We start from the raw sequence: 27,743 nt of genomic DNA, 5'->3' as shown, positions 1-27,743 counted from the left end.
GACCATCTTAAACCTGTCCTTGCTAAGTGTCAGAACAAGGACAGCTTGACGAGCCTCTCGGGAACCAAGGAGAAAGACACACTCCAACACAAAAGGAACAGCAATACAATCAGATAATACAACTGTGGGACAGTTCCCCAAAGGCTGGAGCACTACTTGACATGCTTTTTCTTGTTGGGCTGTGACTTCCCCAGGAGCTATGCGGGAAAAACAAGAATAGATTATAAATAGGACAATCCCTCCCTTTCCCATCAAACAATGTTACATGTAAGCAGGAGAAAACCAGCGGGGACAGTACATAGATCCCTTGCGCCAGAATTAGGGAGAACTGATGAAGCAATAGAGGTTCAGATGAATCCTCAATTTTTAACACAATTTATAGGAGGGTAATAGACTGGGTGTGCAAAGCTTGGATAGTTGTAGTTGGACAAAACACCAAAAAGTAAGACAATGCATTACTTACCGTAAAAGCATTTCTGATGGTTGTATATGCTTAGATTCACATGCTGTGCATAGGTCCGACATCCAGTGGTCACTGCGGAGTATTGCATTTTGTTTTTCGTAGTCGAAAAGGGACGTCGACAAGGCGTGTCTGAAATACTATCCCTATAGTGACGTGCGTTGTACCCACAATCCCTCACGCGTCGAGGTCCCTCGGTTTGTATTTTTCTGCCCTGAGGGAGCCTTCTAGACGTGAGTGAGTACAGAAAAGAGAGATATAAAAGGAAGTCTATGTTCCTTCTATCCGAGCGGGGAGGAAGGGTGGGCGCATGTGAATCTAAGCAGATACAACCATCAGAAATGCTTTTATGGTAAGTAATGCATTGTCTTCTGATGTTTGTTAATCTGCTTAGAATCACATGCTGTGCATAGACTAGCGAGCAGTACCCGGAGTTGGCGGTGGGTTATGAGAAGGAACAGTAGAGAAAAGATGTCTTAATACTGCCTGTCCCACCTGGGAGTCAGATCTCGAGTGTGCATCTAGACAGTAGTGTTTTGTAAAGGTGTGCACAGAACTCCAGGTAGCCGCTTTGCAGATGTGCTCAAGGCGAACATTTGCAATGAATGCTATGGACGCCCCCGTGCCTCGAGTAGTGTGTGCTCTTGGCTTAAAGGGCAGTTCTCTCTTAGCAAGAGTATAGCAGAGAGTGATGCATTGAACAATCCATCTAGAAATAGTGGACTTTGAAACTGCATCCCCTTCTCTTCCTGCTGCCACCGAGACGAAGAACTGATTAGTCTTCCTCAGTGGTCTGGTTCTTTCCATGTAGAACATGACCGCTCTGCGCATATCTAGTGTGTGCAGAGTTTTTTCTCCCAAGTTGGAAGGATTTTGAAAGAACGTTGGCAGTTCTATAGACTGGTTTACGTGGAATTTCGAGATGAATTTCGGAGCAAACCTTGGGTGCGTGCGTAGAACCACCTTATCTCTGAACTGTAACGAAGGGGTCTAGAACAGAAAGAGCCTGTAGTTCACTTACTCTCCTGATGGAGGTGATAGCTATTAAAAAAGCAGTTTTAAGAGTGAGGTCTTTAAGAGATGCTTTGTGCATGGGTTCGAATGGTGAGCCCATGAGTCTGGTAAGTACCACGTTAAGGTCCCATCTGGGAGCTGGGTCAGCTATCGGGGGGTGTATTCTCTTTACTCCCTCCATGAAGGCCTTTAGAACAGGGATCTTCCACCACGACACCTTGAGTTGGGAAGTGGTGTATGCAGAAAGTGCCGCTAGGTGGACTTTAATGGAATTGAGCACTAGACCTGAATCCAATAAGTGGGTCAGGTATAGAACAATATGTGTGGGAGAGCAGTCAATCGGGTTGATGCTTTTTCCTCTGCACCAGATGACAAATCTCTTCCACTTGCTAGAATAGCAGTGGCAAGTGTTAGGTTTTCTGGCTTCCCTGAGGATGTCCATGCATCTCTGCGGGAGCTGTAGGTGTCCGAATTCTATGATCTCAGGAGCCAAGCTGCTAAGTTCATGTTCTGGGGGCATGGATGCAGAGTCCTGCCCTTGTCTTGTGACAGCATGTTGTACGGGCAGGGGAGTTTCACTGGGGGAGATAGAGACATCTCCATCAAGTGAGCGAACCATGGCTGTCGGGCCCACATTGGGGCCACCAGTATCATGGTCACTTGTTCCTGGTGCATCTTGTGCACCACCTTGTTGAGAAGGGGAGTCGGGGGGGGGGGGGGGGGGGGACGGAAGCGTAAACAAATTTCCCTGACCATTGCATCGACAGACTGTTCCCCTTGGATTGGTTCTGGGGGTACCTGGAGGCGTAACTTAGGCATTGTGAGTTCTCCAGGGTTGCGAATAGGTCTATTTCTGGGAATCCCCATTGTGTGAAGACATCGAAGACGATGTCTTCGTGCAGTCGCCATTCGTACTCTTCGGGCAGGGGGAAATCTCTGCTGAGTTTGTCTGCCAGCAGATTGAGTTCCCCTGGTACATGTTGTGACAGTAGGAACATGTTTTGTTTGAGAGCCCACTTCCATATATTTTGGGTCAGTTTGGACAGTCCTGGAGAGTGGGTGCCCCCCTGCTGGTTGATGTAGTACATGGCTGTGGTGCTGTCTGTAAGGACCAACACAGTCTTGCCTTGTAGGTGTTCCTGGAAGGCTTTTAGCGCCTTGAACACAGCTGGTAGCTCCAGTAGATTTATGTGTTTGGATGCTAGGTTCGGAGTCCACACTCCGTGAGCAGTCTGATGGGATAGGTGAGCCCCCCATCCTGTGAGGGATGCGTCTGTGGTTAGAGTGGCTTCCGCCGCGGGTGTGGCAAAGGGTTTCCCTCTTTCCAGGTTTTCCTTTGTCCACCACCGTAGCGAGAGAACCAAGACCTGCGAGACCACCACTAGATCGTCCCATAGTCCGCTGGCCTGACACCACTGGCTGTTGAGCCACTCTTGCATAGGGCGCAGGCGCGCGTGAGGTACCAAATAAATACACGACGCCATCATGCCTAGCAAGCGCATTGCTTTGCGTACCGTCACCTCTCGACCGGTCACATATTGAGGGATCTGAAACAGCATGTTTTGGACCCTCTCGTTGGAGGGGAAGACGAGGCCGTCCTTTGTTTGAATTAGAGCCCCTAGGAATTGTTTGATTTGGCTGGGGTCTAGGCTGGACTTCTTTTCGTTGATGGAGAAGCCCAACTGGAACAAAAGGTCTACAGTCTTTTGGGTATTGGAGAAGCATGTTTCGTAAGAATCCCCTGTTATGAGCCAGTCGTCGAGGTAAGGGTAAACTGGGATGGACAACCTGCGCAGGTGGGCCGCTGCCACTACCTTCGTGAATACCCTTGGTGGTGCTGATGCTATGCCGAAGGGTAACACTCTGAACTGGTAGTGTTTGCCTTCTATCATGAACCTGAGGTATCTTCTTTGCGCTGGCAACATTAAAATATGAAAGTATGCATCTTTCATGTCCAATGTTGTCATGTAATCTCCCTGTGATAGCAGTGGGATCACTTCCTGTAAGGTCACCATACGAAACTTCTGGGGTTTGATAAACTTGTTCGCTGGGCGCAGATCTAATACAGGGCGCATGGTTAGATCCTTTTTGGGTACAAGGAAGTACACTGAATAAATACCTTCCGTTACCTGAGATAGAGGCACGACCTCTATGGCTCCTTTTTCCAGCAGTAGTTGTACTTCTTGGAGAAGGATGGCAAGGTGTTCCGGTGTCATGCGTCATCCCCTCGGGGGTCTGTATGTTGGGGAACTGTTGAATTCGATGCAGTATCAGTGGGCTACGGTGGAAAGTACCCAGCGGTCTGACGTTATTCCCTCCCATGCTGGAAGAAAGGATGTTATCCGGCCCCCGACCGGTGCTGCATGGGAGGGGACGTGAATCTTCGCGTCACTTGGTGTTGTTGGGGGCTTTGGAGCCTCTGGGGGTGGACCCCCGACCTCTCCCTTTGCCCCGGCGCTGGCCTCTTTGGCTGTACTGCCCACTATTGGTCTGGTAATTGGTGGCAGGGTACTGTTGCTGCTGATTCTGCTGTTGGCGTTGGCCACGAAAAAAGCGTTTGTTGCCATAGCCGCGTCTGGTAGTGGGCTTAGGGATCTGGTCAAGAGTTTTGATAGTATCGAACTCTTTTTTAGCCATCTCCAGAGCTTCATCCACCGCTTTCCCGAAGAGGTTTGAGTCTTCAACAGGTTTATTTATTAAAGACGCTTGTGTCTCCAGTTTGAACCCTGAGTTGCGCACCATACATGGCGTTTTAGGAGTATTCCCTGAACCAGGGAACATCCCGCTGTCTGCAGCATCCAGAGAGTTCTTTACAATACTCTGGTTGACCTGGATTCCTTCGCCAATAGTTGATAGCAGGCGTGTACGTAGTGGTTCCGGCGCTTCTTCGGCGTCTTTGCGCAGTTTGGCCCACTGCGCATCCGCGTAGCTAGCTAGCAAAGAGTTGTTGTTCGCAATTCTTGCCGAAAAGGCAGCCGAGGATGTGACTCTCTTTGCAAGGGCATACAACCTCTTGCCCTCCTTGTCAGGTGGTGCCTCGCTGGTGGACAGCGGCACCCCTGCCCTCTTCCTTGTATTAGTTACTACAAGGGAATCCGGAATGGAATGTCTCCTGATGTACAGCGGATCTGAGGGTGAAGGAGTGAAAAGTTTTTCAATTCTTGGATTAACTCCTCTGATTAGTGCGGGTGTGGATAGCGAAGGGATGATTCTTCTCTTCACTGAAGCGAGGAGGGGAATGGTCTGGCTGACTGGGGGTTTCTCCTTAATTACTCTTTCCACAAAGTCTATTTCAGGAGAGATCTCCCTAGTGTCCAGTTCGAAATGTGCTGCTGCTCTGCGCAACAGGGCATTGAATGTGGGCTGATCGTCAATGGGAGACATGTTTCTAACAGGTGAATTGTCAGGAGGATTTAGGTTCAGGACATCAGTGTTCGAATATACTGATGGGGATTGCCAGGGATGAGAAGGTCCTTCTGGATTTTCTCCGAAGCCTTCTCCTACCATGTCTGGGCTGTCTTCCAGAGCTTCCTACTGGTTCTGTCCCTCTTCATCGTCCACAAATTCATCCTCCTCCTCCAAGTATTGTTCCTCACCAGTGAGGTCATACACATTATGGAAGTCTGAGGCTGTGTCCTGCTGGGGATTGACTAGTCTCGGATATTTGGCCCTGGGGTCCTCCTGAGGCCCTTCTCTTGTTCTCTTTGGAGTGGGAGGGTTCTGGGTCTTCATAAACCTCTCCATTCTCTCCATGCAGAGATGGAGCCTTTCCATGGTTTCATGGGGTACCCCTGAGCGGTCTAGCGGGGGAAAATTAGTGTCATCTAGCTGAAAACGGCTCGACCTCCCCCATAACGTCGAGGAAAGTGTCCTGTCGCATTCCGAAAAGCCTTCCGGTGTGCTGGGGGTCCCCCCCGACTGAAGGGGGTAGTCCCTGTCTTTCTTCGGGCTTTTTCGGCGTGTCTTTCGACCTCTGCGTAGCGCTCGACGTGTCTTTCGGCGTACGCTTCTGGGCGTCGGCTACAACGATCCTCGCCAAGCTCTCTGCGACTCGTTTGTCAGCGGAGGGCTGTGGTTTCGACGTTACGGGTGTCGATCGTTCTACGGCGGCGTGCGCTCTCTGCTGGTGCGCGCCGGCCGATGGTTTGGGGGTGGTGCCCTTATTTGCCGAAAGCCCAGTCGCTGGTCGCGGCTTCGAACCTGAACAGTCCGAGGAGGCCGCCGGTGGAACCTGCGTCTCCTTGGGCGCTGATGCTTTCCTCGTCTTCGACGAAGAAGAGCTATGGGTTGTGTGCTTATGTGTGGTATCGTGTGCGTCAGTGTCGCCGGGGTGTTCATCCCCATAAGCAGGGCGTGAGCCGAGCCCGTCGGGGCCGGGGACAGACGACGAAGAGCGCGAGCGCTCTTTAGAGGGGTCTACGACTTCCGTAGCGGAGGTCGTGTTATCACGTTCCTCGTCACTGTCGGTGGTAGCAGCGGCGGGTGAAGAATCGGCCTTTGACATAGCGTAGGCCGCCCACCTCTTGACCCTACGGTCTTTTAGAGTCTTTGGCTTCAGAAGCCGACAAGCCGCGCAACCCTCTTTGTGATCGAGGGGCAAGCAGCGGTTACACCATGAATGCTTGTCCTTCCAAGTAAACTTGCCCTTGCAAAGTGGGCAAAACCTAAAGGGTGTCCTCTCCATAGCCGAGGCAATAAATCGTGATAACGACCCCAAGGGAAAGGAAGGGGAAAAGGAAAGGCATTCTCAGAAAAGAACCAGAGATGTCCCACGACCCCACTCTCCCTACTGTATTTGGCCTGCGAGGCCAGGCCACGTGTTCGGCAACGCCGAAGGATCTCCTCCGCTCGTCCCCTCCGTCGAAGATCTTGCTCGGCGGAGACAGCTTCACAACTGCGTCGAGGGAGGGATCGATATGTTATATATTAAATAGGAAAAACGACCAAAGGTCGAGGAGATGGAATCTCCAATGTCTCTCGAGGAGCTCCGCGTAAAGGCGACCAGTAGCTGGGCGGAAAAAAACAATCTGAGGGACCTCGACGCGTGAGGGATTGTGGGTACAACACACGTCACTATAGGGATAGTATTTCAGACACGCCTTGTCGACGTCCCTTTTCGACTACGAAAAACAAAATGCAATACTCTGCAGTGACCACTGGATGTCGGACCTATGCACAGCATGTGATTCTAAGCAGATTAACAAACATCAGAACACTAATTACCTAAGATAATAACGTGGCAGCTCTTTGTCTCGTTTCCACTTAAGGGCTCCAGTCCAGTCCTTCAGACTCTACGTGCTGCAGTTGCGTTTGAAGAAAGGACCCTACATGCCTTAGTACCCAACTGTTGCGTCCCCAGACCGACTCTCCGGAGGAGCCGTCAGGGAATCCTGTCCAGCCTCCATGGCAAGCAGCTAATAGGGGATTGTATCCCCGGACAAGGCCTAACACCAAGCACAAGTTCAAAAGCCTCAGATACAAGATGGGACGCAGGCCTCCATACTTGGGCACCAGGAAATAGGTAGCGTACCAGACCATGCCTCATTCTGAGCAGGTTACCGGATCTATGGTCGCCTTTGCTAGAAGGTGATGGATTTCCTCCAACAGGAGGGGCTCCGGAGGCTAGCACTGGCTGTCTGGTGGATGGCCTGGAGGACGATGAGCAAAAGCAAGACCGTATCCCTGGTGAATGACCTGTGAGGCCCAGACATTGGAAGTGGTAAGTATCCATTCCATGCCGAATTGGGATATTCTAACTCCCACAGAGGAGGGATGGTGGAAGTGTGATTCAAAGAGGCTTCTCACCTGGAGCAGTGGAAGGCACAGTGGGGGCCGAGATGCTTCCCCGGGGCATCGCTGCACCTGCTTGACCTCTGTCTGTGTGGGGCTAAGCGGTGAAGGGGCATAAAGCCCAACGATCTGCACGACTGGCTCGCAGGTTGTCGCTGCTGGACCGTCAGTCGCAGCAATTCGCAGTTGCCTTTCGAAGCCTGGAATTCCTGCAGCGATTCATCGGCCTTCATACCAAGCAGGATGTTGCCTTGATACAACATGCCCACATTTTCTTGGCCATCCAGTGCAGAACTTGCCATTCTAGTCTATGAGCATGTCCTTATCACAGTACTGGCGGCTATCGCTCAGTCAGGCCACACAGTCTGACATGTCTAGGCCCAATTGGAGGATCTGGTGGGATGTCTCCTTGGCATCCTTCACCCGCAGGGATGTGTTCTGCCACCTTCGACATGACAAGCCAAAGCCAAATGAAAGGCGTTAATACATATACAACACCTTCTTCTGCCAGGCATCCAGTCTCTTGCTCTTCATGTCCAGGATCAGAAAGGGGGAAGACTTAGTCTTCAGGGTAGCCGTGGCAGTCTCTACTAAACTATCCAGGGATGCATGGGCAGACAGGAACAGCGGGTCTGAGGGTGCTGGCAGGTGCTTTTTCACCAGATCACATTCCAGTCAGAACTGCGGGTCATCTGGACCATAGCTCAAGGAGTGGGGCCTCTATTGCTTGGTTGAATGGCAGTACGGTCTCTTCCTTTGGTCCCTCATCCAGAATTTCAGTCAGTCCGTCCGTCAACATCTTTGGTCAGGAGGGGACCGATGAGCCCAAGGTATACACCGCCTTCACAATCAGACACTGAAAAGCTGCTAGAGGCTTACCGGGGAGCAGCAGGGAGCATGTCCAACTCTGGCAAAGTGGGGGAGAACTGATGAAGCAATACAGGAAAGTGAACTTGTTTGCCTCCTTTTCATGAAGCAACTTGGGGTGTATCGACTGGTAGGATGCACAAGTCTAACCAAGGCAATAAAGACTAATTCAATGAGGATCAGAGGTGGAGATTTGAACCCCACAGTCGACACAGGGTTTAAACCACGAAGACTTCAAGACTTCAGATTCAGCGGAGCATTGAATGACTGAGAAACTAGAAAGAATTTAAAGAAGCGGTGTTCCTAAAGTGAGCCAGAAGAAAGTAAAAAAGAAATCAGAGCAACGGCGGGGCCTGACCCCTTGACATTCTGCCATCAACGTCATGTCCTGCTTGTAGAGGTGTCAGGCAGAGCCGATGTGGAGCCCCACTGTGTCCCCTGACGGCGGAAAAACATCCAAAGAGCAGCTGCGCTGGGAGATAAAGATGAGGCATCCATGGGAGGAAGGAATACATCATAAAAGTTAACTTGAGTCCAACCTATATTTAAAGTGATCCCTGCCCACAAAGAAGGGCACCCGGGTCGATAATTGTCATTATTGGTTAGTGCAACATTTTAACTCTGTACCTTGACTGGCACGACTGCTGTCTGGATCATGTTTCGGAAACGACCGACTGATGGATCGACATCCTCTGCAAACAAACAAGAAAATAAAAAAGATCAATATTTGTAATATGCATGAACAACGGTGTCGAAGAATAACACAGAATGGAATTTGCAATATGAAAACAAATGGGAAACTGCATCCATTCAGATTTAAATAAACTGCTCGAATGGATTATAAATTACAAGTTACTCACTGTAGTTACTAACTAACTCCTAGTCCATAGTCCCCCTTTGCTCCATGCTGCATAGGAGTCCCTCGCTAGGGACTGGAACGGAACCCTTTTTCACACAAAAAAAGCCTTTCACGGTGGCGTGGTACCAGGAGCATTGGGCTCCTCTGACCCCGCCCTCTGGCGCAACACCTCAGTCCGATTTTATGCATCAGCCAGATAAATGTACTGCCCAACTACGCTCTTTAATAGGGGGGAGGGTGGTATGAAGGAAATGGGACTATGGACTAGGAGTAAGTTAGTCACTACAATGAGCAATTTGCAACTACTACCAAGTGCTGTCACCTTTCCTCCATACTGCATGGGCGTTCACCACCAATGATTAGCCCTTTGAGAGGAGAGAGGTCTATAGGCTTATGAGTCTATAATACCAAGGGGGGTGTGTGGCCCTCTTTTTTGATTAGGGGGCCTATGTCATGAGGGTGTGAGATAATGCTTTTAACACAAGGACATAAGATACCCCACCAGTATGGCACTTGCTTGTAGTATAATGTCGCACAAATGATTATAACATTTGGTCTTTGCATAAATTGGAGAGCACCAATATTAGTTTTCACATATAACCATTTATTTTCTAGTTACTACTTAAAAAGCCTGTTTAGGCTACTGTGCGTATGTCACCATTTTTCAACTTCCTGTTCATGGGGAATTCCATACAAAAGCAATCCTATTAAGCATTCATATGACTAACAAATTGTAGTACTGATATTTTGTGAGGGTTAGTACAAGTCGTGACTTATGATGTGGTTAATCTATACAACACATCTATCTAGTCGACACTTCTGGTGTTTCTGGCACTAGCTTGGTGGTTGGATGTGCTAGTGCTGTCTCCAGGACTGTGCAAGTGGACTTGATGGTATCCCTTGTGAACCCCTTTGGTGGGACATCTAAAAAATTGATAAAAATACTAAAGTAAGATATTGTTGTCTCTCGGCAGGGACAGTGATCGCCTGCATGGTGGGCTGCGACATAGTCCTACCTGAGCCAGTGATTGTGGTGCCATAGGTCTAGAGAAGAGTTGCAGCGTTCTTCTATCAAGGTGCCTGCTGTGCGCCTTGTGTGTCTTGATCCTAGTCAAAGGTGGTCTGGTAGGTAGCCACGTGGATGAACTGCAATGGCCATGTTTGATTTTACCAACGCTTGTAGCTATCCACAAGCTGGCAGTCCCCTCACAGGGTTGCCTACACTAGCCATTAAGCACAAGGCAAATATGGTGCCGTCACGAACTACTCGAGCACCACCATAGATGCAGCAAAATATATTATCTGTCTAAACAGCTATGGACACCTGCAATAAACTAATAGTCTCTATTAAACTTTGCAGTTCATCCATGTGGCTACCTACCAGACCACCTTTGACTCGGATCAAGACACACAAGGCGATCAGCAGGCACCTTAATAGAAGAAAGCTGCTTAGTGCTTTTGCCTTTCCCCCAGGAAAGGGTTAATTTACTTTGCATTGGAGGGTTTTAAGAGTACTTATCAGTTTTGGAATTGTTAACCTTTCTTTTATTCCCATATCTAATCCTTTACACTGAACTCCGTATTGCTCTAAATGTACCAGTGATAAATCAATGTCCACAGTGTCCGAGCTATTTCAGTCATCTGGTGTGTAGGAAGGGTTGGGTATCATCCGATTTAGAGAAACAGTGTGTTTTGAAGTGTACTTTAAGTATTACATGATTTACTCCCTTTTAAAGGCGGCTTATATAACCGACTGTTAAATAAATGAATAATTATTTAATCAAGAAACCTTGAGTGTAAGTGTTTATTTGAATACCCGTCACCGTGAAACTCTGTTACCACCCTTCTGCTCACAATGACCCCTCTTGAGATAAGCCTGGCTGCTCAGCCACACTACCAACCTGTGTAGTACAGACCTATACCAAAGGTTGGGTCCCTATTGGCAGGAGGTCAAGGTTGCTGTAGTCTTCCAAAGGATACTGCACACAATCTTGCCTAACAGATCCCATACTGGGTGAGGGCGCTTGACAGGGGAGTACAACCTTGTTAAGCCTGTACGATACCGTTTGACCACCGGGCTGGAAGTGGATTATAACATGGTGTCCAGGTTCCTGTAAGCCCCTTTGTCTGCCCAATAGGTGGAACCTGCACACCCAATTCAGCCAGGGAGGACAAGAAAGATAGTACATGGTCGAGGTTGCAAGCCGTAGGGTCTATTCCCTTGTCCCTTGCTAAGTAGCAAAACCTTGTCCAGTTACTATTGTCCTAACGCCTTTTGTATAATATGCAGATTCTCTTGGGCCAACTGCAGGTGCGGCAGCGTCACATTCTCAGTAACCAGGCTCCTAGGGCTAACTTCTCTGGATCCGGGTGAACCACCACGCGCCCTGCTACGTGTGGACATCCCCTGATCGGGAGAGGAATGGGCCCATGAGCTACCAGCCTCACCAGCCCTGAATACCACGTCCTGGCCGGCCACAAAGGAGCCACTAGAATGAGCCAAAGGTTGTGCGCTTCGCTGATCTTGCAGATGACTCAGCCAATCAGAGGGGTCGGCAGAAACACTTAAACCCACAGGCTTTTCCATCACAGGTGAATGACATCCCCCAGAGAGCTGCTGCCCCTGCCCATCCAGGAAGCAAACTGGTAGAACATTCTGTTGTGCTGTGCGGCGAATAAGTCTACACTTCGGTGGCCCCACGTCTGAAAGATGCCACCCAGAAACCACAGACATATCTGCCACTCGTAGTTGTCCACACCCAGTCTGCCGAGCCTGTCAGTTTCCAGATTGGAATCCACCGGAAGATGGACTGCCGATAAAGGGATGTTGTGCTCCATAGCCCACTCCCAATCTGGATGGCCAGCCTGAACAGGGGAAGAGACCTGGTGCCTCCCTGCTTGTTGATCTAGTACATGCACCTAGGACTGTGTTTAAATGCAGACTGCTTTTTTCTCGACCAGTGGCCAGAATGCCTGCAGTGCTAGCTGTATAGCCTGCAGCTCCACAAAGTTCATGTGACTGTCCTTGTCCCTTTCGGACCACATACCATGGACGGAGTGGTCCCCTAATGCAGTCCTTCATGAGAGTCAACTCTGGCGGGGGCTGCAGAAAAGGCATGCATACCGATAGATTGGCCTCCTGCTTCCACCACAATAAATCCCGGCAGAGGTATGTTGTGCTGGAGACTGTGGCAGCCTGAGTTTGCCTCTTGTTTCCAGGAAGCTGCCAAGTGCAACTAAATCATCCTCATCCTGAGGCTCGTAAGCAGAATAGCCAGAAGGCATGCAGCCATGATGCCCAACAGGTGCTGGAACCACCAGGCTGCAGTGGTCGTCCGGCTGAGGGAATGGCTGATAGCCACCCTCAGCACCCCAATCCTCTCAGCTCAGAGTAAACTCTTTGCTCCTGTGTGTTGCACAGAAGGCCCAGGAACAGGGACTGGGTGAGCTGTAGTTGTGATTTATGCTGGTTAATGAAGAACCCCAGCTCATGCAGAATGTCCATAAGACGGTGTGCTGTGACCTTGACCGCACCTGGAGACTCCGCCCTAATGAACCAGTCCTCCAGGTATGGGTAAACATGGTGGCCATCTGACCTGAGGACTGCGACTATTGCATTCATCAACCTGGTGAATACCAGCAGGGTCGAGTTCAACCCGAACAGTAGCAACCTATACTAGAAATGGCGGCCCATGACTGTGAACCAGAGGTAAGCACGGTGTGGCTGCCAAATCGGGACATGAAGACAGGCATTAGTGTGGTCCGGGGAGCAAGTCCAGTCTTCTTCCCCACACAGAGACTCATCAGTGCTGGCATAACCATCTTGAATTTCTGGAGGGTTAGGTAAAGGTTCAAATAAGACAGATAAAGAACCACTCTCAGACCTGCATGGTGGTTCTTCTGAATTGCGAAAATCTGCAAATGGAATCCTGAACCTCTCTGAGAGGGTGGGACCTCCTCCAATGCCCAGCTTTCCAGGAGTGCTGAGATTTCCGCAAGAAGAGCAGGTTTCTTGTTTGAGGTCCTTTTGCTGCTTGCGCCTGTAAAGGCTGGGGTATGTGTCTGTTTGGTGTGTTCTGCGCTCCTCGAAGCCCCTGAAACACCCAAATGTTCTCACCCAGTCCGACCGCACCTGAGCCTGCCCATATGATTTTGTGGCCTGCCTTGATAGGATAGCGAGAGACTTGGCCGTTTGAGAGCTGGTTTTCTTCTTATTCAGCTCGCCGTCTGTAGAGTAATTGAAAAAAATCAGACCTTCGAAGGGGAGATCCAGGATGCGTTCCTGAACGCCTGGGTTAAATTTAGTGGCCCTCAACCAAGCAGATGGAACAAGTTACTTACCTGTAACTGTTCTCCAGCGTGGGTCTGGCATGGATTCACATGCTCATGAATATTCCCAGTCAGGCCGGGAATCCTCGGTAAAGAAAAAAATCAGTATCAGTTTCGTTTCTGATCTGTCTTTCTCAGTAGTAACCAATCACTGGTCTCTGGGTCATACTGCCCCCAGCCAATGACTGCCCTCTCCCTAAGTCCCGCCTCTGGCAGCCATCTCAGATTTGGTAGCACGCAAAGTGGCAGTATGACCAAGTGAAGAGCCGCAGAGGGGTAGGAGGGAGGGTTCGCATGTGAATCCATGCCAGACCCACGCTGGAGAACAACAGTTACAGTTAAGTAACTTGTTCCTTCTCCAGCATGGGGTCTGGCATGGATTCACATGCTCATGAATATAAGAATACATAGCAATACACACATGCGCAACCAACGGGAGGTGGAAAAGGCTCAACATTAAGCATTACATCAAACTCAACATTAAGCAATTCTTACCTCCTCACCAGGCTCACCTTAGGCAAACAGGTTGCGCAGCACTGCTTGGCAGACCCTGGACTTCTCCCTGGAATCCCGGTCGATGCAGTAGAATCTTGTGAAAGTGTGCGTCGACCTCCACGTAGCAGCCCTGCAGATGTCCAGCAGGGGCACACCAGACAAGAACGCCGTGGTAGCAGCGATAGCTCTGGTCGAATGGGCTCTCGGACAGCCAGGCAACGGCCGGTTTGCCAACCGATGACAGTGCATGATGCAGCCGGAGAGCCATCTGGAAATGGAAGCCTTCGAGAGAGCCATCCCTTAGTTCACAGGTCCAAAGTTCAGAAATAGCTGTGATGTCTTCCGAAAACTCTTCGTGCAGTCCACGTAGAACTTCAGTGCTCTAGCCACATCCAGCGAGTGCAAAGTCCTCTCGGCCGGCGACAAAGGCGACGGGAAGAAAACAGGCAACACCAAGGGCTCGTTCAGGTGGAAGTCCGACGGCACCTTGGGCATAAAGGAGGGGTGCGTCCTCAGCACCACCCTCGTGTCGTGAAAAGTCAAGTATGGAGGCTTGCAGGATAGGGCCTGGATCTCTCCCACTCGTCGTGCAGAGGTGATGGCCACAAGAAACGCAGTCTTCCACGACAGGAAATTCAACGGTGCTGAATGCAGGGGCTCGAATGGCGCCCCCATGAGCCGGGTCAGCACCACGTTGAGCTCTTACGCCGGGGCAGGGGCCTTCAACGGCGGGAACGATCGGAACAGTCCCTTCATAAATTCCTTCACCAGGCGATGGGACCACAAGGACGCCCGTCCTGTGGTTCTGGTGTATCGGGAGATCGCAGCCAGATGTATCTTGATGGGGGCATGAGCCAGTCGAGCCTTGGCCAGCAACAGTAGGTACAGCAGCACTTGAGGGGCCGTAATCCGTAGAGGGTTAATCTTCTGTGCACGGCACCAGACAGAGAACCTCTTCCACTTATGTCCGTAGCACTTGAGAGTTGAGGACGCCCTGGCCTTTGCAAGAACCTCTCTGCAGTCAGCCGGGATATCGTACCCTCCAAACTCTAGTGCTGCACGAGCCAGGCCTGCAAGTTCAGCGACTCCGGGTTGTGATGAAGTATGCCGCCTCCTTCTCTGGAGAGAAGATCTGCGTCCGTCGGCAGCTTGACTGGTGGGGACGCTGACAAGTCCAGAAGGTCCGGGAACCAGATCTGCCTCGGCCACGCCGGTGCGACGAGGATCATCCTGCACCGGGACCTCTTAAACTGGTTGACGAGTCTGAGCAGCAACAGCAACGGAGGGAACGCATATAGGAACAGGCCGTCCCAGGGGAACGAGAAAGCATCGCCCATGCTCCTCGGCTGGGGAACTTGGAGTTCGTCGCTGTCGCAAACAGGTCGATCTGCGGTTTTCCCCATCGTCGGAAGAGTCGATCCACTTGATCCTGACATAGTTCCCACTCGTGGCACGAGCGCAGCTCCCTGCCGAGTGAGTCAGCGATGGTGTTCTTTACCCCTGCCAGATGAAAGGGCACCAGAAACATCCCTTGGGCGACGGCCCAATGCCATTGCCACAGATCATGGGCTTCCTTGGAGAGAGCTGGGGATCTGGTTCCTCCCTGCTTCCGGATGTAGAACATCGTGGTGGTGTTGTCGTTGAAGATGCTCACCACCTTGCCCTTGAGGGACGGGACAAAGGACCTGAGGGCCCAGAACACTGCACGGAGCTCCAGGATGTTGATGTGGAGCAGCTTCTCCTCCGGGAGCCAAAGGCCTCTCTCTGTGAAGTTCTCCGGTGTGCACTCCCCACCCTTCTAGGGAGGCATCTGTCATCACCGTTATCTGGTAAGATGGGGTCTGAAAGTCTGTGCCCGCCGTCAGATGAGCGCGGGTGCTCCACCACCGGATCGCTTGTGGGAAGGTCTCGTTGAGCGGGATCCTGTCCTTGAAGCTGCCCGTCGCTTGGATCCAGCGGGCGTCGAGGAACTCTTGCAGAGGGCGCATCCGAAGCCTGCACAGGAGCACGAGATATATGCAGGAGGACATCATCCCGAGGAGGGACTTGATGGACCTCACCCTGGCCATGTCCGTGGCCAGCAGACGCTGCACCTTGCCCAGGATGGCCTTCGTCCTTTCCTCCGACGGCGAGGCCAGAAGCGCCACCGTGTCGAGCTTGGCTCCCAGAAACAGTGCGACTTGCGACAGGACCAGGTGGGATTTGGGAAAGTTGATGGAGAATCCCAGGTCCGTGAGCAGCTGGGCGGTCTTCGCTGTGTGATCTACGGCGAGCTCCCTTGTCCTTGCTCGGATGAGCCAGTCGTCCAGGTAGGGGTAGACGTGGACCCCCTGCAGGCGCAGTCGCACCACCACCGGTGCGAGGCACTTGGTGAACACCCTGAGTGCCGACTTCAATCCGAACGGGAGGGCCTTGAACTGGTAGTGCCGTCCTTGGACCACGAACCTGAGGAACTTTCGGTGTCCTTTTAGAATGGGGATGTGGAAGTACGCATCCTCCAAATCCAACGACGACAGGAAATCGCCCTCCTCCAGCTGTCCCAGCACGTGCTAGAGGGTGACCATCCGGAACTTCTGTGCCTTGATGTACTTGTTCAGTCATCGCAGGTCCAGGATGGGGCGCCATCCTCCTGTCTTCTTTTTCACGAAGAAGTACCTCGAGTATACTCCAGAGCCTCTTTGGGACAAGCTTGATGGCACCTTTTTTGAGCATCGCCCTTACCTCCAATAGCAGTTGAGGGACGTGATTTTCCTTCCTGGCCACGGGTGGAATGCGGGGGCACTTTTTTAGAAATTCGAGGGCGTGCCCCTGGGCCAGGGCGTCCAGCACCCAACGGTCGGTGGAGATGGACTCCCACATGCTGACGAACTTCGCCAGCCGGCCTCCCACCGGGGTGCTTCGGTGGGGGCCCGACACCGCTGTCGATCCAATCTTGCTTGGAAGACGCCTTGCCGCCTTGGCCTCCCTGGCGACGACGGTGGGGTCCACCCGACTTGCCTCGTCCGCTATAGGCTTGCTGCGACGAGGAGCGGGCCGCTTGGCGGTACGTAGAGGAGCCACCGCCGAATCCCTTGGAGGCACCCTGCTTGCCTCCGGTGCTCCGAAAGGACGGCCTTTGTTGCCAGAGAACGCCTAGGGCCTTAGCTGTCTCCGTGTCCGCCTTGATGGCTTGGAGGGACTCAGATGTGTCGATGTGACGCTCAATTACAAACTAGACTATTCTGGCTACTCGGGGACATCATAAACCAAATACGAGCACAAACTTAGAAAAAATAAATTGACTTTTTAATAGCCCAAAAGGGGGGCGATCTTGTACCATAACTCCCTGTCGTAGCGGGCCACGATCGTTGTTGCCGCCGACGAGATAACTCGTCGTCCCATTACATCCAGCTTCTTTCCTTCGCCGTCCGGCGGGGAAGTTGACATTGAGGCCAATGCCCCGCCCCCCGCGCTTTCTTCTTGGCTGCCGCTGAGACGACCGAGTCAGGTGTCGGTTGTGCCCTAAGGCACAAAAGGGGCCGCGTCGGGGACCCGGTACTTCTTCTCGTACCGATCCCTCTTGGCAGGCGTCGTCGACGGGTTCTTGAGAAGGGTGAGACCCTCGTCCCAGATGTCATCCAGCAGAGGCACAGCGAGGACTGTTTTCATCTTGGCCTCGCGCCGTTGGTAGAGGAAACCTTCCTTCTCTTCGGGGCAGAGCTGAAAAAGCTTGGATGCCCTGGCGATCATTGCATGGAAAGATCCGATCTTGTCGGGCGGGGAGGCCCGGGCTGGGGGCGATGGGAGCTCCGTCCCGTCGTCACCATCGTCGTCGTCGTCGTCGGTACCCGTCGTTTCCGTGCCAGGGTCGGGGGACGTGGGCAAAGGTTGAGCAGGCCGCGAGGGCTGAAAAGGCGGGGCTGGATGGATCCGTCTTCTCTTGTTCGGGGGGCTTCCCGCCGGGCCTGGCTCTGGCTCTTCCGTCGAGCCTGGTTCCGGATCCTCAAGATTACCAAGATTGGTAAGGGCAATCTTGTCCTCATCTCCGAACATAAGGATTGTATCGCCAACAGAATAGGCGCCGAGTTATCCTGCGGCTCCGGAAGCGACGGTGACTAGGACCCTCGTCGTTACCTTCGTCGGGATCACTCCGGTGGGAACGGGCCTCTTCGACGCCCTCGTCGAGGCCCTCTAAGATTCTACCAGCTCCTCCTCGGATGCTGTGTCCGTGTCCACAATGGCCACTGCCGCCCCCCCCCCCTTTTTCCGCCGGGGTCTTCACAGAGGTCTTTTTGACTGGTCTGAAAGAGGCTTCCCTCCGCGGAGGCAGGGAGACTCTGGGCCCCGAGGTCACCTCCACTGGTGTAGCCTCCACAGGCTGCGCCAGGTCCGCCGTGACTTCCTCGATAGAGGCCTTGGTCGGGTGAATCAAGGCCTTTACCACCTTGTGTGGGCCTGTGGCCTTCACCTTGGGAGGGTCATCGCCTCGCTCCCCCTCGGACGGATCCTTCGAGCTCAACCGGGGCCTCTCCAGAAGCTTCGCAGGGTTCTCGGCCTTCCTCTTCCCCGAGCCAGAGCGCTGGCTCATGGTTGATGGTGCTGGAGAGGGTGCGCCCTGCCTGGCAGCCGAGGAGCCCGACCGTTCGGCGCTCCCGGTTCCCGCGGACTCGTGGTGCTTCGCCTTCTGTTGGGCCCCCGTCGCCGGGGCGCCCTCACAGGACTTAGACCACCGCTCGGACTTCTTCTCACCTGACCGGCTCTTTCCTTCCAGCCAGTTGGAGACGCGAAGGTGTTGGTCCCTTATGGTCCGTTCCGACATGTTCCTGCAAAACGCACAGTCGTCCTCCACGTGCGTTTTGTCCTCATGAAGGCAGTAGAGACATTTCAAGTGCTCGTCCTCCTTGAACACATTCTGCAGCTGGCATCCAGGGCAAACCCTGAACAGGTTTCCGGGAGTCGAGCTTCCTTTCTCCTGGGCCATGTTCGGGTAGGCCGCAGAAACTTCTGGACTCCTCCAAGAAGCGTAACTCGACAAAATCTTCACCCTTGAGGGGTGTAGGAAAATCTGACATGGATCCCCGTTAATCGGATGTAGAGACGGTGGAGCTTGAGGCTCTATTTGACCGAAAAATGAGAAATTCTCTTTGAAAAAGCGCGAAAACGCAGCAAAAGCTTGAGAGCTAAACACGATGACTCCCAACACTTGGAGGATGGCTTCCAGAGGCGGGGCTTAGGGAGAGGGAAGTCATTGGCTGGGGGCAGTATGACCCAGAGACCAGTGATTGGTTACTACTGAGAAAGACAGATCAGAAACGAAACGGATACTGATTTTTTTCTTTACCGAGGATTCCCGGCCTGACGGGGAATATTCATGAGCATGTGAATCCATGCCAGACCCCATGCTGGGGAACGCTGCATATCTGTGGCAATACAGATGGCTCTCCCTGCCGTGTCTATGGGAGCCAGTGTTCACTCAATTATGTCCCGAGTGACTAACGTGGCCTCCTGCCAACCAGGACTTGAAGGCTGCTTGCTTATGCACTGGCAGGTCAGACAGAAATTCCTCCACCTCACTCCCGATTGTCTGGTTTGCTGCCGCAAGCATCGCATCCACATTAGCCTGCCTCAGGTGAAGCCCAGCATTCAAGTAAATATTGCCACTGGTTTTGAGAATTCGGTCCTCCTTGCCCAGCAATGTTGTGGTTGTGCTGGAGGACGTGGAGGCCTGCAGCTTGGAATACATGGACGCTGCTGCTATGACAGATGAGGGGGGCTGCGGATGAACGGAGAGCAGTATCCCCCTCCGCCTGCCTGTACTTTGCATGTAGGCGTTTGTTGGTAGGCTATGTGGCCTTCTGTAGAGTAATCCTGGACTTTATGGAGGCTCCGATAGTCATCACCTCAGCTAGGACCCCTGCCTCCGGCTGTTCCTTCTGTGTCTGAGGGATCCCCAGGTGTTCAGCTAACCTATCATGGAAAGCCTGGGCTGACGTGGACTTGTCTGAATCCTCCCCCTCCTCCTTCTCCTCCATGTCAGCCTGGTCAGTTGCCCCCTGGTCACTCATGAGCGGGTCTACACCGCCTTGATTTGCAGTGTCTCCTGGAGGGGTCATCGGTGGGGCCTCCAGGAACTGTAGGGTAAGAGCCTCAGGGCCACCGGAGCCTGAGGAGTCACCAGAGCCTGCAGAGGTGCTGGAGGCTGCACCAGAGGCTGAACTGTGGCAAGTGGTAACCAAGGCATTATGGGAGGCTGCAGTACCAGAGGCAAAGCCGGAATGGTATTGGCAGCATCCTTTCCTTAATGATGCCCTTCAATATACCTGCCATCAGCTGTGACTTCATAAATGTCATGAATTTATCAAATCAATGCTCCTTGCATGCTGGTGTGGAGCGGTGGTGAGTTGCCGGAGCAGTGGGCTGGGCCCGGCTGGTGCCCTGCCTGGATCAAGTGTAGCTGGCATTGGTGCAGCGCACGGACAGTGATGGCACAGGGTAAGCTGTACACCATGGCATCTGTGATGTGTGCAAAGGAGACCAACACCACCTGTGGGGTGAATTCCTGCCTGGGTGCGGGAGGCACAGCTCCCAGTGCGCCTTCCGGTTGGGATGGGTGCGCCTTGTGACGCTGTGCCATTTTGTCACTTGGGACTGCCATTTTGATGGGCTGGGCAGGAAAGCGTGGGAACTCAAGAGTCCACTGATGTGCACGCACAAGCTGGCACCTGATTGCCCTCAAGTGTATGTACGGAACTCTTCTGCAACTCATGCATGGACCTGGGAGGCTTATCGCCCTCGGCCAAAGACCCCAGTAGTGCTTTGGGAGTGCAAAGCCCTGCACGAGATCTCTTGGTACTAGAACCTTTTGGACCCTCCGCCCATGGCCCAGGAGGATGATTGGATTCCTTTGTCTGGTGACTAATCGCTCTAGGAGCCTCGGGCCCTTGGCTGGTATGAGGATCTGTACAATGCCTACCACTCGGGGCCTTCCCAGGAAAGGAATTGCCCTTGCGGGGTTCTTTTGTGAATAGGGTACTTACCGTGGGCCTAGACTTCCTACGTACGTACTCCAAGTGTTTGGGCGGAGATCTGGAGAAAAACTCCCACCACCTGGTGAGATGGTTCTTCAACGGCCTAGGCGTGAGTGTGTTACCCGCTGAACAACATTCCCAGCTGTGGTCCTCACCGAAACACAGATCCGACGCCGGAAATTATCCATCGTAGGAAGGGCACCTACAGAAGCCCGCCTGGGAGGGCGAGGCACCGGAGGCCGGTGTAAAGTAAAAATCACAGAATTAAAACCAAAAATATGGAACACTGGTTTCCCTGGGAAAAGCAAGCATGTGGAATCGAGGGAAAAGGTCTCAACCACCAGCAGAAGTTTAACAGGTTTGCTAGTCAACACGGAAAAGAGGGCTGAGGTGTGGTGCCATTCGGGGGGAGCATGGCTCAAAGTAAAGGGGAAAGTATTTTTTGTGCAGAAAAGGGGTTCCGATCCCATCCCTAGCGAGGGATGCCCATGCAGTATGGAGGAAAGGGGACAGCAATTGGGAATAAAGCAAAAATGCTAAAAGGGAAAAATACCTTTAACAAATAAAAAAAAGAAAAGTCTTGGTGCTCAAGGACTGCATTCCATTAGAGTAACATCAAGACTTTAGAGCCCAATTATTTTTGCTTTTCTTTGGTAAAAGGTTTCGCTCCATATATACTTGGGCATAAGAATTAAAAGACAGACATACATCAAGCATGCCTTCCCAATTCCACAATTTCTGACCTATAGTTCTCAATTGCGCAAGCCAGAGGTATCTTACATGCAGCCAAGTAGATTTCTTCATCAATTGATCTAGTTTAATTCTTATTCCAATGGAGCCACTCTTACATAGGTTTATAGAAGACACCCGACAATGACCTAAATTATTACATTCCTCCCTAGTTTTAACCAATAATAATGCAACAAAAATGTCAAATTAGGTTCCCAGCCTACTGCCTTTCGGTTGGCTTCCATGTTCATTTCCATAATTCTTAGCTGGTGTTCCAGACAAGACTGACAGAATGAAGACGTGGAGTTGGTATGTGTATAATTCTGAAAGGGCAGAGTGAGCTCTAGGAAGAGAGAGGAGGACTTTACTAAATAAACTAAGATGTTGGAGGGCAATATTACATTTGTATGAGAGAAGTGCAACTGTTTGCCCACTAAAGTTGCGAATTTTAAGGTGCATCATAGAGGGAGGGTTGAAGGAGCACAGTGAAAGAATGGGGTGCCCTTGAAAATATAATCTTGGTTGACCCATCTTTTAATGCAGCGGAGAAACCTGAGGAAGATGAATTAATATGGTAGGAATAGAAGCACAATTAAAAATAGTCCTGTCTCTTACACCTGCAACAGGCATCCCCAACAGATAAGCAGATGTGTAGAGAAATGAGAGTTGGGAAGAGATTTGGAAACGTGCTATGAAGGGTGACACATTTACACGAGTGGGTGTGGACAATGTCTTTCCAATGTTTCCAATGTTTAATTCAGCCACTATGGAGGAAAAGTAAAGGTTGCACACTATAGTGAAAACTATTCTCGGGCTGTAGCTCCTAGGACAGGACCAGAGCCATTTTCCAGCAGATAACAGCCTGGCAATATTTTAATGCACGGCACACTCGGCCCCTTAGCTGCTCTAGATGTAGACATGATTTGGCAGATCACCTGCACATGTTCTGGGCGTGCCCTAGTTTGGGGAAGGGAATAGTTTCTTACCTGTAACTCCATTTCTCCAGCATTGGTATCTTTCATGGATTCACATGCTTCGAATATTCCCCGTCGACAGACTGGGAACCCTCGGTAAGCTTATAAAACCTTTTCCCGTAGGAAATCGTTCGACACTTTTGTGTCCTATCTACATCATTTTTGGGCCGCGCACGCAAGCCCCACTAGGACGTAGTGGTATAAATGCCCCGCCCCCGCGGCTCCCTTCAGATTTCGACCCCTCCAAAGTGCAACGGGGTGAATCAAAAAGTATCAGAAGATGGCATTTTGGGGAGGCCGGAGGGCGCATGTGAATCCATGAAAGATACCAATGCTGGAGAAATGGAGTTACAGGTAAGTAACTATTCCCTTCTCCAGCATTGGATCTTTCATGGATTCACATGCTTAGAATAGAATGCACAGCAGTGAACTTGAAACAATGGAGGTGGTGTAAATGCAATCCAGCACCCACCCCATCCTGCAAAAGGCAAATCATGATCACATAAGATTCGAGATTAACAACATGCCACAGTACTGTACCGAGCAATATTTATATAAGCCAAAAAAGGATACATAAAATAATATATGGGATACATTACTCACCGTAATCGTATTTCTGATGCTTGTATCTGCTTAGATTCACATGCTGTGCATAGGCCGACATCTAGTGGAAGCTGCGGAGTATTACAGTTTGTTTTTCGAAAGTCGAAAATGGGCGTCGACACAGGCGTGCCAGTAATACTATCCCTAGTGTGACGTCCACTGTACCCAAGATCCCTCACGCGTGTAGGATCCTCAGATTGTATTTTTTCTGACATGAGGAAGCATGAGGAGTAGCGTGAGTACAGATAATCCAAGCAGATAGACAGAAAGGTAAGACTACAAGCAACCATGCGCCTTCTCTCGGAGGGGAGGAAGGGTGGGTCGCATGTGAATCTAAGCAGATACAAGCATCAGAAATACGATTACGGTGAGTAATGTATCCCTTCTGAGGCTTGTGGAATCTGCTTAGATCACATGCTGTGCATAGATTAGCGAGCAGTACCAGAAGAAGGAGGTGGGATGTGAGAAGGGTCATGAGCAAACAGGTGTCTTAGAACCGCTTGTCCCACTTGTGTATCTGTCTTGGAATGAGTGTCAATGCAGTAATGCTGAGTAAAAGTGTGAATAGAGCTCCAAGTAGCCGCTTTGCAAATGGTGTCGAGGGGAACATTTGCAATGAAAGCCAGAGTGGCACCAATGCCTCTAGTAGAGTGGGCCCTTGGCGTAAAAGGCAGAGTCTTTTCAGAAAGAGAGTAACACAGCTGTATACAGTTGATAATCCACTTCGAGATAGCGCCCTTAGAGACGCGATCCCCCTCTCTGCCTGTAGCTACGGAGACAAACAGTTGATCTGTTTTCCTTAGCGGTCTGGTTTTATTTACATAGTATAGGACCGCCCTACGCACATCTAGGGTGTGTAGTTTCACCTCAGCCGAGCTTTGCGGGTTCTGGAAGAAAGCCGGAAGCTCGATGGACTGGTTTACATGGAACTTGGATATGAATTTAGGTGAGAACCTAGGGTGTGTGCGTAAAACCAGTTTGTCCTTGTGGATAGTAAAGAAAGGATCCTGCACTGACAGAGCCTGAATTTCACTGACCCTTCTTATGGAGGTAATGGCTACTAAGAAGGCCGTTTTATAAGTCAGGTGTTTGAGACTACTTTTATGCATGGGTTCGAATGGGGGTCCCATGAGCTTAGCTAGCACCACGTTGAGGTCCCATCCTGGCGGTGGGTTCGAAATAGGAGGGTGAAGTCTCTTTACTCCTTCCATGAAGGCTTTAACCACTGGTACTTTCCACCACGAGACCTTGTTATGGGATGTGGTGTAAGCCGAGAGGGCTGCCAGGTGTACTTTCAGCGAGTTAAAAACCAACCCTGCATCCAGCAGGTGGAGCATGTATGTCACAACGTTGGAAGGAGTGCAATCAACCGGGTTGATTTGTTTATTCTGGCACCAGATAACGAATCTTTTCCACTTATCAAAGTAACAGTGCCTTGTATTTGGTTTCCTGGACTCCTTTAGAATGTCCATACACCTCTGTGGTAATTTGAGATGTCCAAACTCTATGACTTCAGGAGCCATGCTGCTAGGTTCATAGAGTTGGGTTCCTGATGCACTGTTTGACCCTGTTGCTGGGACAGTAGGTTGTACCAGGCTGGGAGTCTGATGGGTTCGCACACCGCCATCCTGCGTAGGTGTGGAAACCATGGTTGTCTCGCCCACATGGGAGCAACTAGGATGAGCGTCATCGATTCCTTGTTCATCTTGTACACCACCTTCCTGATGAGAGGAGTTGGTGGAAAAGCGTACGCAAACATCCCTGACCAGTTCATCCACAGGGCATTCCCTTGGGAGTCCGGCTGGGGGAACCTGGATGCAAATCCTGGGCATTGTTTGTTTTCGCTTGTGGCGAATAGGTCTATAGTGGGGAAACCCCACTGAGAGAAGAGATCTTCTACTACGTCTCTGTGAAGGACCCATTCGTGTTCTTCTGGGAGGGAGTCTCTGCTTAGAGCATCCGCTATGGAATTGAGCTCCCCTGGAACATGTTGCGATGACAGGAAGATGTTCCGTCTGAGTGCCCATATCCATATTTTCTGGGCAAGCTTGGACAGATTTGGCGAACGAGTCCCCCCCTTGCTTGTTCAGATAGAACATGGCTGTCGTGCTGTCCGTCCTGATCTGCACCGACAAGTTCAGTAGATGGGGCTCGAACGCCCTTAGCGCTCGGAATACTGCCAGAAGCTCTAGCAGATTGATGTGGTTCTTGGCTACTGAGTGAGACCAGAGACCCTGAGCTGTGTGGTGGAGATGGTGAGCTCCCCACCCAGTCAGGCATGCATCTGTAGTCACCACGGCTTGTACTTCGGGATCGTAAAAGGGTTTCCCCTTTGCGAGATTCTCTCTTGTCCACCAGTGTAGGCTCTGTACGAGTGTTGGCGAAACGACCACTAGATCGTCCCAATGACCACTTGCCTGAGACCACTGTTTCGCCAACCATTCCTGCATGGGACGAATACGCAGACGCGCGTGGGGGACCAGGTAAATGCATGACGCCATCATGCCCAGTAACCGCATAGCTTTGCGTACTGTTATCTGTTGACCTGACTGATAATGCGGAATTTGCAGAAGTATATTCCGAATTCTCTCTTCCGAAGGGAAGGTCAATCCTTTCTGAGTATCTAGGATAGCTCCTAGAAACTGTTTTGAGGTGCTTGGCACCAGACTTGACTTTTTCTCGTTGATGGAGAAGCCTAATTCGTGGAGGAGGTCGATAGTCCTCTGAATGTTTGACCTGCAAATTTCTGGGGTTTCCCCCGTTATGAGCCAGTCGTCCAGATAAGGGTACACCGGGATTGCTTCCCTGCGTAGGTGTGCAGCCACCACCGCCAGTACCTTGGTGAATACCCTTGGTGCTGAAGCTATCCCGAAGGGCAGTACCTTGAATTGGTAGTGGCGACTGTCCACCTTGAAGCGCAAGTACTTTCTGTGCGCTGGGAGCATGGAAATATGAAAATAAGCATCTTTCATATCCAAGGTTGCCATGTAATCCCCCTTTTTTAGGAGGGGGATTACCTCTTGTAGCGTGGTCATACGGAATTTTTGGGGCTTGACATACTTGTTGGCAGGCCGTAAGTCCAATACTGGGCGCATTGTCAAATCTTTCTTTGGCACAAGGAAGTAAGTTGAATAGATACCCTTGTTTACCTGGTGTCCTGGGACGAGTTCTATCGCGTCCTTTTCTAGCAGAATGGCGATCTCCTCGAGAAGGATCCTTTGATGCTCTAGGGAGTGCACTCTTTGTCGTGGAGGATGATTCCGGGGACGCTGCAGTAGTTCTATACAATATCCTGCGGATACTGTTGACAGCACCCATCTGTCTGAGGTGATCCCTTCCCAAGCCTGGGTGAAGGTGGAAATGCGTCCCCCTACTGGGGTTGCGTGGCAAGGGACCCTGAACTGAGCGTCACTGTTTTGGTGGAGGCGTGCCACCTCCCTTGTTGGGGCTGCCTCTGCCTCTTCCACGACCTCTCTTGTTACCCCTGCCGTAACTCTGGGTAGACTGCTGGTTGTTATTCCATTGTGTACCTTGTCCCTGGGCATAGTTGCCTCTTTGTGAATTTTGGCCGCGTGGGCGACGAAAATTATTGTTCCCCCTCTGGTTAGGGGGTTTGTTGGTAAGCTGGCCAAGGGATTTGAGAGTCTCATATTCTTCTTTGGCATTTTTAAGTGAGTCTTCGACCGCTTTCCCAAACAATAGGTCGGGTTCCACTGGCTTGTCTATTAAAGAAGCCTGGGTTTCTGTCTTGAATCCCGACTGCCGTAACCACGCATGTCTCTTGATAACAGTACCTTCTGCTATCAATCTCCCTGCGTTGTCAGCGGCGTCGAAAGTTGCTTTTAAAATGCAACCAGACACGGCTCTCCCCTCTGCCGAGATCCGAGCCAGCTGGCCCTTTAACGGTTCTGGAGCAGAGGCAATGAGCGCCGCGACTTCTTCCCATTGATGGCAATTGTAACTAGCCAACAGGGTGGTGGAATTCGCAATCCTTGCTTGGTAGGCGGACGTTCAGGCTACCTTTCTGCCAAACCCGTAAAGTTTTTTGCTCTCCTTGTCGGGAGGAGCTTCTGATGAAGATAAGGGCGTGCCAGCCCTTTTTCTAGTGTTGGTCACCACTAGGGAATCTGGTTTAAGATGTCCCCTTATATACAGAGGGTCAGACTGGGCTGCCCGGAAAATCTTTTCAATTCTGGGGTTGACAGCTCTGGTGAGATTAGGATTCACCAGGGAAGGATCTATTCTTCGTTGGATGGATTTGAGGATAGGGATGGTCTGAGCGACCGGTCTTCTCTCTCCTACAAACTCCTCCGCGAAGTCCCTTTCCTCCTGTACACCGTGGGTGTCGATGTGGAAGTGTTCCGCTGCTCGAGCGAGAACCTCGTTGAGGAGGGGCTGGTTATCAACTGGAGAGTCAGTAACTGGGGCTTCGCTTTGTACTGGGGAATCTACTCTGTAAATTTCCTGCTCATCTTCTCCCTCCTCCAGGTCCTCATCCTCTGCATAGTAATCTGTCCCGGTTTGTTCTTCCATAATTTCAAACTCCTGGTCCTCTTCAAGGGTAGACTTGTGTTTACTTGTCTGCCTAGGGTGAGAGGATGGCTTTACAGGGTTGG

At 51.3% G+C, this 27,743-nt stretch overlaps 1 protein-coding gene across 3 annotated transcripts in view; it reads right to left on the bottom strand.

The window, feature by feature from the left end:
- PPP1R8 (protein phosphatase 1 regulatory subunit 8) overlaps positions 1–27,743 on the bottom strand; it is a 407,852-nt gene that overhangs the window by 52,702 nt on the left and 327,407 nt on the right. For all 3 annotated transcript variants that reach the window (XM_069623057.1, XM_069623058.1, XM_069623059.1), the window contains one exon: positions 8,759–8,823. In XM_069623057.1, the coding sequence (XP_069479158.1) occupies positions 8,759–8,823 (65 nt within the window). The remainder of the gene's footprint in view (positions 1–8,758; positions 8,824–27,743) is intronic.

The sequence above is a fragment of the Ambystoma mexicanum genome, chromosome 11, assembly GCF_040938575.1.
Source record: "Ambystoma mexicanum isolate Mex_15411 chromosome 11, UKY_AmexF1_1, whole genome shotgun sequence".
Classification (NCBI taxonomy): domain Eukaryota; kingdom Metazoa; phylum Chordata; class Amphibia; order Caudata; family Ambystomatidae; genus Ambystoma; species Ambystoma mexicanum.
This window is presented reverse-complemented; position numbering and strand designations above follow the sequence as displayed.